The sequence below is a fragment of the Tamandua tetradactyla genome, chromosome 15 (genome assembly GCF_023851605.1).
Source record: "Tamandua tetradactyla isolate mTamTet1 chromosome 15, mTamTet1.pri, whole genome shotgun sequence".
Classification (NCBI taxonomy): Eukaryota; Metazoa; Chordata; class Mammalia; order Pilosa; family Myrmecophagidae; genus Tamandua; species Tamandua tetradactyla.
The window spans coordinates 83,054,443-83,067,765 of record NC_135341.1 but is presented as its reverse complement, the minus strand read 5'-3'; the positions used below and the strand labels follow the sequence as shown (position 1 = coordinate 83,067,765).

Here is a 13,323-nt window from a genome sequence, read left to right as displayed (position 1 = left end):
CGGAGCCTCCCGGTGACTTCCATATGCGTTACCTGTGTACCGGCAAACACAGTCTCCTAAACGGCAACCTCCGCGCCTGTGTCAGGGCAGGAGCCGAAGGGAATCTGCCTGCGTTGTGAAAGCACACACCCAACCCTCACCCCAACCTGTGGGATTACAAGGCAGATTCTGCGGAGAGTCCTGGTCCCCAGGTCCTGGGGCCGCGCGGGGAAGGCGGCGGCGCTGCAGGCAGCTACCCCGGGCGCCTTTTCGCAGGGGATTGCAACCCCCCCCATCCCCCACCCCCGCCACGTCCATTCCGGCCGAGCAGCGGGGACAGGCCAGGCCGAGGTTTCTTCGTCAAGTGACACGCTGTTTCTGGGCCACTTTTCCCAAAGCCACTGCGCAACCATTCCCCGCCCTCCGCCGTCCTGCCCCCTCGCTGGCCCGCCCCTCCCCCAGGCCCAGGACCAGCAGCTGGGGGCTGAGCAGGGGAGTCGTTTTCTTTCACCTGGAAGCTGCGAAGAGGCCCGCGGCGCTGCTCCTCTCCAGCCCCGGACCTTCCCCGGCCCGGACCAGACCCGGCGAGGGCGGACCCCACCGCGGCCCACGGCAGCGCCCGGGCTCAAGGCGCAGAGCGTACGCCGGCACATTTCCAGCACTTGCGAGAGCGTGAGCCCCTCTGCGGGCCGGGCCCAGCGGCTCTCCGGGCTGGGGCAGGCCGGTCCGGGCTGTGCGGGGCGTTTACAAAAAGTGACTTGGAGATGAACTCTCCCGTGCGCCGCTGGCCGCCCCGCTATAGGGGCGAGAGCGCCTGACGCAAGCGGAACTCGGCCGAGCCCATACGAATCACAGGGCGAGGCTCCCGGCGCGCTAGGGACTCCGGAGGCAGCTCCGCCAGAGCCGCGGGCCGAGCCTCGGGAAATCGGGGTGGGGTGGGGGGAGGGGAAGAGAACAGCAAAGAAAACCCACCGAGGCGGGGACTGGCCCGCGCGGGGAGGGGCGGCGGGGCCGGAGCCCCCTCTCTGTTGGGCGGACTGCCGATGGCCAGAGGCTGCGCTGCACTCCCGCCGGCGGCTCCCTAGGGGAAGGGAAAGGAGAGGCGACAGGAGAAGAGGCCGCGAGCGCTCCGAGCAGCGGCGGCACCCGCAGCCTCCCGAAGTGCGGGACTCGCGCGCCCGCACCCGTCGCCCGCGCCTGGAGAACAGAGCCCGGGCGGCCCGGCCGCGGCGCGCCGGCTTTGTCATGATGGCCAGCTACCCGGAGTCCGAGGACGCCGCGGGGCCCCTGCTGGCCCCCGAGAGCGGCCGCGCGGCCAAGGATCCCGAGGCGCCGCCGCCGCCGCCGCCGCCGCCGAGCCCGGGCAAGGGTGGCGGCGGCGCGGGGACCACCCCGGAGAAGCCGGACCCGGCGCAGAAGCCCCCGTACTCGTACGTGGCGCTCATCGCCATGGCGATCCGCGAGAGCGCCGAGAAGCGGCTCACGCTGTCGGGCATCTACCAGTACATCATCGCCAAGTTCCCGTTCTACGAAAAGAACAAGAAGGGCTGGCAGAACAGCATCCGCCACAACCTCAGCCTCAACGAGTGCTTCATCAAGGTGCCGCGCGAGGGCGGCGGCGAGCGCAAGGGCAACTACTGGACGCTGGACCCGGCCTGTGAGGACATGTTCGAGAAGGGCAACTACCGGCGCCGCCGCCGCATGAAGCGGCCCTTCCGGCCCCCGCCAGCGCACTTCCAGCCCGGCAAGGGGCTCTTCGCGGCCGGAGGCGCCGCGGGCGGCTGCGGTGTGGCAGGCGCGGGCCCCGACAGCTACGGCTACCTGGCGCCGCCCAAGTACCTGCAGTCCGGCTTCCTCAACAACTCGTGGCCGCTGCCGCAGCCGCCCTCGCCCATGCCCTACGCCTCCTGCCAGATGGCGGCGGCCGCAGCTGCGGCGGCGGCGGCGGCGGCGGCCGCGGGTCCGGGCAGTCCCAGCGCGGCCGCCGTGGTCAAGGGGCTGGCGGGCCCGGCCGCCACGTACGGGCCGTACTCCCGCGTGCAGAGCATGGCGCTGCCCCCCAGCGTGGTGAACTCGTACAACGGCCTGGGGGGGCCCCCGGCTGCGCCCCCGCCGCCGCCGCCGCACCCCCACCCGCACCCGCACGCACACCATCTGCACGCGGCCGCCGCGCCCCCGCCTGCCCCGCCGCCGCACCACGGGGCCGCCGCGCCGCCGCCCGGCCAGCTCAGCCCGGCCAGCCCGGCCACAGCCGCACCCCCGGCGCCCGCGCCCACCAGCGCGCCGGGCCTGCAGTTCGCCTGCGCCCGACAGCCCGAGCTCGCCATGATGCACTGCTCTTACTGGGACCACGACAGCAAGGCCGGGCCGCTGCACTCGCGCCTGGATCTCTGAGAACCCGCCGCCCGCCGGCGCCGACCGATGCGAGGCTGCAGGCACGCGCCCCGCCGTCCCTGGTGGCAGCCTCCGCCTCCAGCCGGGCTGGGGCCGCCTTCCCGAGCCAGCACCCACGGCCCCTCTGCGCCTCTCGCCTCCCTCAGTTGCCCCCTGGTTCTCTGCGTCCTCCGCTCCGCCTCTCCCGAGCGCCTCCCTGCCCTCTATGCTCCGACGCTGCCTGGGCCTGCAGGCCGCCTCTCCGGGCGCTCTCTGCAGGCCTTGTCTCTTCCCGGCGCTCCAGAGTCCGGGCTGGACACCGCGTGCGAAAGTTCACCGTACAGAGGAGGCGCCCGGGATCGGGATGCGGCCGGGTGCGGGCGGCCCAGGCCCCGGGGCCTCGTGCACAGGTCGGTGCGCTCGCGCTCGGCTTTCCCCGCCGGGCCGCCGCGCCATCCGTGCCTGGAAGCGCCGGTTGGGGCCGGCAGCGGGACAGCTGCGCGACCGAGAACGGGACGGACGTGTCTCTTTGCTCCGCGAACCTTCTTGGAGCTGTTCTGAAGCCGCCTGCCGCGGGGTGCACCGGGCGAGCCGGGGGTTGGGTCCCAATAGGGAGCCGCGGCCACCTTGCTCTGCAGCCTGCGCCGGGTGCTGGGTTTGCACCACATTCCCGGCCGCAGGGAAGCTGCGTTTCCTCCGTTCTCCATCCGGCGCTACGGGCACCCCCAGGCTGCAGGGGTTGGGTAGGGATGGCTAACGTTTTGCCAAAAAGAGCAGTGGGCCTTTTTTGGATAATATTAACAATATTTTTTTAGGGGGAAAAAAACATTCACCGGGAAAACCGGCAAAGTATTGTGGCCTTGGAGATTGCTAAGGCAAAACATGAAAACCAAAGGCGTTAGGAGATTTGAAGTAGAATTCCTGTCGGACCTTCGAAAGCTGTGTTCAGAGAGGTAAGAGCAAATGCTGTAAAAGATGGTTTCCTCAACGAATGGGAGGATTTTCCCCTCTGTCCCTATCTGGAAAACAAAACAAATTCCCCCGGATCCTCCGATGCAAACCGGGAATGCCTGGGAGTTTGCTGCCTGCCTAACACGCAGCGGGGACGGCTCGGCCCTCTTCCTGATTTTTGTGTTTCAAACGTCTTGCTTCTCCCACGTTGGGAAGAAGAAACAAATGTGAAGGTCCGCAGCGCCTAGCCCCGGCAGGCTGGGGACCCGAGGCCGCCAGCCCAGCTCCTGGATCTGGCTGCTCCACAGTGTGCCGTTTGGGGGACCAAATTTTCTAGAAAGAACTAGAGCACTTTTGTTGTTGTTTTTTTGTTTTGTTTTGTTTTGTTTAGGCTTGTTAATTCTCGAATAAATTTTTGTTCTTTTAACACGGAATTATATTCTTGTCATCGCGCCTAATTCTGTTCGGCAACTGGTTATAAGAGGAAGAGTTTCAGTAACATTTTGTCCTTTTTCAGAGATCCAAACAAGGCTTAAGGGCAGCCGGGTGGAGGGCTTTTGTGGTTGTCGCTGCGGCTTTGTTTTCCCTGGAATTGTTTGTTTTCGTGTCATCGCGGGTCTGTTGTGGCTGTTTAACTTCATCAGAGAGAGCCTATCAGCCGTGCTGGGGGGGGGGGGGCTTGTTCTGTTTTTGCACCCGTACAAGTTTGTGTTTTACCTTTTACACACACACACACTGTTTCTGAACTGTTTTTATTATATTATGCTCATACTTTTAAAATTTTTGAGCCAAATTTAACAGCCAGAGATCTGGATTATTTATTAATCCTGGTTGTAGAACTGCTCTGTAAACTGCAGACTTCTCTACAAATGTAAGCAGTGATCGGTTCCCTTTTTATTTTTAATAAAAAAGTTTACGTTGAGATATGGGTACGAGGTTTGGGGTCTCAGAGAGGGAGAAATATATTGGGTGGCGTCAGAAGTCGGATCTTTTTTCTTTCTTTTCTCTTCCTTTACCAACTCTTCAAATAACGAATTAAGATGAGTGCTTGAGCACAGGCACACAAGCAGCTGACCGGCGTCCAGCCCCAAGGGGCAGGAAAGATTGGGGATGGTCGGCCTGCGGGCCTCTAGTGGGATGACATGTATGAGCTGGGCTGGCTGCTGTCGCGGCTGGCTGCTGTCGCGGCCGGCTTGAGCCGGACCCGCACTCAGCCACGTGGCCCACAGCCCCGCAGCCCCGGCCGGTGGGCAGTTGTGGCGGGTGGGCCGGAGCGGCGAGGCGCCTGCAGGCCTACCCCCTCTGCCTGCCTGTGGTCTGGCAGGGGAAACCTCGAGGTGGGATCTGTGTCTTGTGTAGCGGGGTCCAAGGGGAAGTGGCTCTTTCTGAGGACTTCACTCCACCTCCACCCCAGAGGTGGCGAGCTGAGGAGGGAACCAGGGCGGATCTGAAGCGCCTTCCCGGAGATGAGAATGGGGCCTGCGGGCAGCTGGAATAAGCAGGCTGAGGAGGGCGGCTGGGTGGGGGTGGAAAGGGCAAGAAGCTGGGCAGGCCTGGTGTCTGGGTGCTGCTGGCCCCCACCCCACGGCTCTCTGACTAAAGGTGGGTTGCAGAAAAGAAAGTTGGCCGGCTGTCTGTGTGTGCTGTGGCATGAGCAGATGGCCCCTCACAGTTGTGTAGCCTGTGCCTGCTACAGTTGTGTGCGTACAGCCTCAGTCAGTCAGATACTGGTGACAGGGAAGCCGAGCTGGGTCCGCCCTGCACCTGCAATGAGAATGTGAGTTTTGAGCACTGTAAGAAGCTATAGCCTCCACCTAGGAAGTGCTTAGGGGCAGGCGTGTGTGCCACATTCCTACCTCATTGGTGATGTGTGTGTGTGCAGTTGTTCTGGTGTGTAAGCCGGGCGTGCTGAATGGTAACAGAAAATATGTAAAAAGCCTTTCCCTCCAGTTGGCAAAGGCTGTCTGTCCCAGGGCTGTCTGTCTGGGCTCACCTAACTGCAATCTCAAACAGAGAAAGAGGGGCATGGAAATCTCCATGGCAGAACCATCCCGGCCCCCCTGAGGTGGGTGGGGAAGGTGACCTGGGTCACCAACCAGAGCCTCTCTCTGCCCCTAAGAACTGAAAGGGGAAAGGTGCCCAAGGCTGGGGAGAGAGCAGCAGCCTCACCAAGTAGGGAGGATGAAATGGATTCAGTAAGCACTTCCCGGTCTGCTCAGGGATGGGACATGGTGAAAGGGCCAAACCATGTTCCACCTCCGGTGGGTGCCCACAGGGAAACAGTGTCTAATTCCAGCCTTAGGGGATTCTCCGAGGCGTTTGGTCATTTTCACCTAATGCTAAAAGTTTGAGACAAGAGCGAGTTTCCCCACCTCTCTTTTCCTTTCTCTATTTGCACTTGTGAGTTTCTGTCAGAGAAGCTGATTTAAGGAATCCTTTAAGTGAGGGCAAGAGTATTTGCGAGCTGCGGGTAGGTAGCAATGGTGCCTTCCTGAGCACAGTCTGCTCTAGACTGCCCAGTGGGGGTATGGATGTTAGCCGGCATATACTGTAAATTCAAAGTAAGTAGAATTTGAAACAAATGCCCTGCCAATCCTGCATGTCCTGGGTAATGAGTTGCTACATGGTTTTGAATGCCGTGTGTGCGTGCATAAACATACACTCACCCACAACCATGAGCCCCTCCTCACACTCACTCAGTCACCCCTGTTCCCCTAAAACTGCCTTGCAGCGCACTGGGATCCTGAGGTGCTGGTGTGTTCTCCCCAGGACCCGGGAGGGGTTCCTGCCCGCGCGGTGCTGGCACCGAGCGGCTGCGGGGGGGGGGGGGGGGCGTTCCAGCCGGCCCCACAGCCCACTCGGGAGGGTGTCCTGGACCCGCTTCCTCCGCGCATCAGTAAAGAGTTTGCTGCATCCCGAGTCCGGGTGGTCAGGAAGCCCAGGACCTTTCCGCTGCGGTTCGGTGCCCCCAGGCCCTCCCCGGGTCTCGGGACGGCGGGCTGGAGGCCGGTCCGCGCGGAGCCCCCTGGCGGCAGGAGAAAATCCGGGACTCGGGGCTTGGGACGGCGCGGCGGGAGGAGATGGGCCCCGAGACTGGGCCTGCGCCAAGACAGCAGACCCGCCAGTGAGTGCGTCCCTTAACGGAGGCCTGTGCACCGGACCCTCCACGCAGAGCTCGGGGCCTACCCAAGGGGATCGGGTCAAGCAGGAAGCCACTCGGTCTGGCTCAGCAGCCCCTCAGTGTCCCCACTCAGTGGGGCCAATCCGTTGATGACCATGCCCAGGGCCCTGCCCCCTCGGCCCTGCTGCCGCCTCGGAAGGCGTGGGGTGGCGCTTGCTGCTGGGGGCAGCCTGTGGGAGCCGCAGGAAGAGACCCGACCAGGAGCCCTCACCTCTCTCCCGTGTGGGGGAGGTGGGGGGAGGGACCAGAAGCCTGGAACAGGCGGGTGCGACCTTCATGCCCCAGTTCTACCGTAGGGACAACCAGGAATTAAGGACCGTTGCAGTCAGCAACTTGTGGCTTTCTGGAGAAAAGGCTCCAGGCTGACACAAAAAGAGGGTCTGAGCCCCAAGAACCCAAAATCTTCTCGCTTACATTTAAGGAAACTGAGGTCTCAAGAAGCAAAGGGGCCAGCCAGAAGTTACTCAGCTTTCTGTGTGGCAGCGGACCTGGGGTTTTTAAGGCGAGCCTCGGGAGAGCTGCCCACCCCCAGTGGCTGGAGACTTGCGGGCCGATGTGCCAGGGACTCGGCTAGAGGCGGGTGACCCGGAGTCAGGCCGCGAGAAGAAGGCACAGCGCGAGGCGGGCTGCCGATCTGCTGCAGGGCCCGCTGAGCACCGCGCTGCTCCTGCTTGGTGATGCGCTTGTTCTGGGGCCCCCTGGGTCACCCCGGAAGGCGACCCGGTTGAGGACCGGGGCCTGTGCAGCAGAGAAGAGCTGGGCTGCAGCCTGGTGTTCCCCTGGTGCTTGGGCAACGCATCCTTTCTGAATTTGTTTTTTCATCTATGAAACAGAAATCAATATACTTCTCAGAGTTAAATGCAATGTCAAAAGTGCCCAGTTTACAGATGTTCAATACCGTGTCCCGTCCCCTTGGGAAGAAAGAAAAGGGGGAGGGGAGAAAAGGGAAAGGAGAAAGCCCCTTTGATAGTAACCCTTAGGGTCGGACGTCGGACCCGCGGCCACAGGCAGCCTGCACGCCCTGAGAGCCCACGCCACGGCCCCTTCCAGGGATGGGGGGCACACGATTGTGCCCACCCCGGATTGCGTGGCTCCGGGCTGGGGGCGGGGATGGGGTGGGACACGTCCTGCTGCTGTCGCACTCTGAGGCCAAAGATGAGTGAGCACCGTGAACCCAGCACGGGTCTCTCGCAAGGCCCACTAGCTTGTCCCAAGACGGTCTTCACAGCTCTACGAGGTTTTCCAAAAGAAATGTGTCCTGATCCACCAAGGCCACCAGCCCATGCACGGGCCCCAGCAGAGCAGGCTCCCCGGCCCGTGCACATCCCACCCCCCCACCCCCCCGCCCGCAAACCTCAGGCGACAGCCTCGGGGTCGCAGGGTTCTTTTCATTTTGTTTTCTTTTTGTTTTAGAGAAGCTGTTGGGTAGACGCCGGGCGAGAGGTTGCGGGGTCAGCCTCTGGGACAGGCTCCCTTTGTGGAGAAACGGGAAGCCTAAGGGGCAAACGCAGGAAGCGGGTTGGGCCAAGTTGCAGCCGGCGCCGCGGCGGGAAGGGAGCGGGGGCGGTGCGGGGCGGATGGCGGGAGCGACCCGGGGCTGGGCCGCCGGCGCCGGTTGATCACCACCCGGTGCACGGCGCTGCAAGCCCCGATCCTTGGGTGCGGGTTGGGAGCTTCGGTCTTGTTCTAAACACCATTCAAGGGGAAGGACTCGGTCGCTCTGAGCACTGGCTGTTCCGGGCGGCGGGACCACGCGCAGGAGGCTGCGACCGTCCCCAGAGGGGCTGTGCGCACACAGCGGCCACCGACGCCCCACCGCGCAGGGAGGCTGCCTCCAATTCTCCAAGTTGTCAGTCTGCCCCAGCTGTCCTTAGTAAAAATACTACCAAACCGTAAAAAGTAAAACCTTTCCTAGGATTTCCTCGTGTGAAAAGGAAAGGGTAGGATCTCAGGAAATTTCGGTCTCTGCACGGGGAGGTAAGGGGCATATGCATTTTGCTTTTTTGTTGTTGTTATTGTTTGTTTCTGGGGCGGCGGGGGGGGGGGGGGTGGGAGGAAATTTGACGCATATTTTTAAAAATCCCCCCTAACCGCTGCTCAAGTCTGAGTGTGAGCAGAGAGCCAGGAAACCGAGCCCCCGCCCGCAGTGACACCGGGCCTTTGTCCTCCTTCCTGAAGCCCCCGCGACTCCTGACCGCGCCGAGATAAAGGCCGGGTCAGCGCCCTGTGGAATCCCTAGGGAGCGGGCAGCGGTCCCCCCTCCCCGTTGCTTTCAAGCCCGGATAGGAGGCTTCTAAAGGAGGGCCTCGCTGACCCCCGGGATGGGGCCCCCACCCCCCCCCCGGCCTCGCTGAGGCGAGGGTCCGCGTTTGCCCTGAAACTCTTCCTGCCGCGAAATTCCTTGGACCCTGTTCCCACCAGCATTTTGTTTTCCTGCTGAAAGTCTCCGGGAAGGGTGAGGAGCCGCCGCTTCCCTCCCGACCTCGCCCGACTAGATCCTCCAAATGGACATCGTGTGCGACCCTGCCGGTCGCAGCCGCGGGCCCTGGTGGCACGCAGGACCCCAACCTGTGCTGTGCGCATCCTGTCCGCGCCGCTGCGCCTTCCGGCGGCCCCGCACGCAACCCCGGAGCGGGGCCTCGAATTTTCTGCACGGCTGCAAATTTTCTGTCGGCCTAACGCGTCTGCCGAGAAGACAGGAGGGCGTTTGTAGTCAGATTCTATCGCTTTTTGTAGTTTAGAAACCCAGGTCGCCGCGGAAAACAAGCCTCCGGCGCGCGGCCTTTGCCTGGCGGCGGTCCTGGGCTTCCCCGGGGGCGCGTGAGAGCTTTGCTCCAGGGACGCGGCTCAGAATCCCTGCGAAGTAAGACGGGAAGACCAGCCGGGACACGGAGGGCTCTGCGACAGCCACAATACGTGCCTCCCGCGCACACGGTGCGCCATGTGGCCCCCGGCCTGCCTGCAAAAGCCCCAAAGGACCCTGCGGCTGCATGTTGTCCGCGGCCGAGGACGACACCTTGGTTCCGTCCTTGCAGGGAGGCCTTTGAGGGTAGGGGTCCCGCCTTCCCTGAGCCAAAGGGATCATGGCCTGTCCTTTATCTTCCTTGGAGGCGCTCCCTAGGGAGGCAAAGAAAAGGCGACAGACCCGGGGAGTGACGCCCCGCAGTCTCCTGTGCCTGGAGGCACCCCTCCTCCTCATTTGTCCCCGCCCGCACCGGCCAGCTCAGGGGTCTCAGTCCTGGCTGAAACTGGAGCTGCCCACAGGCGGGCAGATGAGAGATAACTGAGCCTGGAGGCGCCGAGGCGCTAACCAGCCGGCCCGAAGCCGGACTTTCCCGCATCCCGGGGCGGCACCTGAGCCCTTCCTCCTCCGGGTGGCACTGACTCAGCTCGGGAGAAACCACTTGTCTGAGCTGTGTGCACACTCTGCTCCAGGCACAGAGTCGTGTCCCGTGCAGCACGAGGGGGGTGTGCATCTGTGTACATAGACCTCTATACGTGTATGCATTTGTTGTGTCTAGAGGGACAGACATGCACATTTACACACGTGTGATGTGTATGTGCACACGTTTGTACCTCTGTTCTTGCATATGGCCTGTGTTTGCTGGCCGTTGTGAGTAGTAATTGCGTCTCCCATTCGGGCCTTTACCATTTTCAAGCACCATCTTTACACACACCCCGGGAAGTGCTCTCCTTTAGAAGTTTCCAGTGAGAGACCTAAAGACGCAGCCCGCTGTTGAACCGGCCCGGGACATGATCTGAGATGGGTCTATTAAGCGCCCCAAGCGACCCCCGATCCACTGGGCCTCGGCCTTCCGCCAGGCTTTCCCAGAGACCACCACGCGGGGCAGAGGGTCTCAATTCGTTTGCTGATCTGCCCGCTGTTCCCAGGCGCGGGAACCCCGGAGCCGGAGCAGGGAGGGTGGGGTTCGGGGCTCCCCAGGACTGCGAGCCTGGCCAGAGGATCTCCCCCGTAGCTGCCCACACACAGCTCGGTCCCGACTCCTTGGGGCCTCGCATCTCCGAAGCAGCCGTGTCCCGCAAACGAATGGTGGCAGGATTCTGTCACCCCAGTCACAAACCCGGGAGCCTTGTCTTTACTTGTGCTAGAGCCGGAACAGCGACGAAACCTGAATTAGCTGAGTTCCTGAACCGCCCTAAAGACGGTCCACAGGCCCATTTTACAGACGCGATTAGTCGGAGGCTCTGGGCGGCACGGCGAGTTACCCCCGTTTCAACAGCCAGGAGGTGGCCAGGGCTGCGACTGGACCCCCCACGTCGCTGTGTGTGGATCGCCGGCCCCGGTCCTCGCGCTTCCAGCACGGACTGCCGGGTCTTCCTCGTGTGTATTGGGTTTGCTTCTTTCCTGCTCACCCCCTTGGGGCGTTTTGTCCCCACCCCACCCGCACCCAGGCCAGGAGCGCACGCCCTCACTCTCCGCGACGGAGGCCGCCTAAGGGCGGTAGCATGACCGGGTCGGCGCCCACTCCTGCGGACGGAGGCTCCGAGGCCTCGGGTCCACAAGGCCACTCCTGTCCCGCAGAGTCGGGGCGCTGGGAGGGAGCCGGCGGCGCGGCGAGGTCGCCGAGCGGCCATGTAGCCCCAAGGCTGCCCTCTGCGGCCTGCAATCGGCATTGCCGCCGGCTCCATGGGCGCCCCAGGAGCCGCGCGCACCGGAGGGGCTCGGAGCCCCCCAGACGCCTCCACCGCGCAGCGCGGCTGTGCGCCCCCTCAGCCGCAGCCCATAACCTCCGCAGCCCATCTCTCAGTCCCTGGCCTGCAGCACCGCGCCCGCAGCCGACACCAAAGGCTCCCGGGGCTCCTGGCCGGGACCGCGCCGGCAATCCCGCGGCTCCGAGGCGTCCGCGTGGGTCGCGGGCGGCGGCAGCACTCGGGAAGGGGCCGCGCGTGGGAGTTGAGCGCTGCCTGCGGACTCCAGCTAGGGGCCCAGGGTGCGCATAGGCTCCTTCACTGTCAACCCCAGGATACCGTTCGGTACCCCCACGGACTAGGACACTCGGCTGCCCTCGGGTTGGCCTCTATTTCTTGCAATGCACTTGTCTCCCCAAATTTAAGGCGACTCGAGATAAGGAAGGAGCCCCCTCCCCAGCTGCACCGCAGAGAGCCTCGCTCAGGATCTACCCCGCGGTGGCAGAATTGATTCATGAATCCTCCATCCCTGCTCTTGAAATGACGGGAGGGGACACTTCCAGCTGCTGAAAGTGGAGTAAAAATCAATCAATAATCATACCTGTGCACTTCTGCTGCTACATATCAGGACTTTTCACTTTTTCTCCTCAGTTACAAAGTTAACTCAAAGTGGAAAAAATTGGGAAAATAAAACATTAAAACGCACAAAGAAAGCAAAAATCACGGTAATCTCATCCCTCCCAAAAGAATTAACCACAATTAAGATTTTGGCACCTTCCCACTTTCTATTTATATATTTTAATTAAAAAAAACTAATTTCCATAATAGAATATATTTTATATAGAATTTGCAATTTTGTGGCCCTTGGCCATTGTGTCTGGGTCACTAAGTATATAATCAGTAATTGGTAAATAAATCTCGAGTCCCTCACCAGCCCAAACAGCAGAGTCCTGCTGTCAGAGTACAACGATCCATGGCGAGGTGTGGGAGCGCCCCGGGGTGGGGCGGTGCCTTCCAGCCTTGCTGACAGCTGGCTTTCTCTGCTGGAGGCTGGGGGAGCCAGGGCGGTGGAGGGTTGTCTTGGAAGAAAGCAGGGAGAAATAATGTGTCAAGGAGCTGCCTAGCCTACTTCTAGGACCAAAGCCCTGTATCACTGGCTGGCATGCAAGGTGGTGTGTGACCTGGTTTCCATGTGCAGCTTTTTATAATGGTTAAGAATCTAATATTCTATCATTTCAATCATGGATCTCCCCTTTACAGTCTGTGACCTGAGAAAAATTGCTCAAATTCCCTCATTCTAAAAACTAGAAGAACAGGATCTATCACATCAAGCCTTTTTAAGTGTGCAGAGAAATCATGACATCTTCTAGCCCAGTGCCTATTCAAAGATACCATCAGTGCATGCTGGTTGTTGTTCCTGATGCCTCTACAGCTGCTGCTGCTGCCGCCTCTAGCCTTAGCTGCGGCTTTGTGGCTGCCTGTAGTCACCCTCTCCCCCAACTCCTGACCTCACTGCTACTGCTAAACACAAGCTGGAATCCTGGCACCAAGCTGGGTCCTGGTTCTCAGGGCCGAGGGAGTTATTTCCAGCACCCCAGTCAGGCTGCTCAGGACCCACTGACAATCAGGCCTGGGCCTGGGCTGTTTATACTAGAACCGTTAAAACAGGAAAATATGCAAACCCTTCATTCACCGGGATCCGGCTATTGTTGGGTCAGAAATGATATTTTTGTTTCTAAAATAAAAAAGTACATCTGCTGCCACACACACACACACACACACACACACACACACTTTTTTAGGGGAGGAGGGAGGTGTTGTGTCTACAAAGCCGAGAAGGCAAAGCAAATGATCTGGCTCATTTGCTCAGCTGACCAGTTGAAGCAGCCAACCCGGAAAGGTCCCTTTGGCCTGGTTGCTTGTTTATATTTGCTTCACCCAGCCCCAGCTTCACTGGGCTCTGTTTTGCATGTCCGCAGGCTTAAGCTCCTAACTATCTCCTAGACAGATGTCTTTCTTCTACCCGTCTGACTTGATAGAAACTAAAGAAGAATTTAATAAATTACAATATTTCAACCAGTCTGATCCCAGTAGACTCATCTGCACCTCAGATTGACAAGGTGAAAGTTTTTAAAGCACAGATTTCTGAATGCCCTTAACCTGGACAGTTTCTACCTCTCTGGGGCTGG

At 61.0% G+C, this 13,323-nt stretch overlaps 1 protein-coding gene across 1 annotated transcript; it reads left to right on the top strand.

The window, feature by feature from the left end:
* The first annotated feature begins 1,224 nt into the window (after nt 1-1,224).
* Nucleotides 1,225-2,373, top strand: FOXL2 (forkhead box L2). Its single transcript, XM_077130423.1, has one exon. The coding sequence runs from the start codon at nt 1,225-1,227 to the stop codon at nt 2,371-2,373; it is 1,149 nt and encodes a 382-aa protein (XP_076986538.1).
* Nucleotides 2,374-13,323: the final 10,950 nt, after the last annotated feature.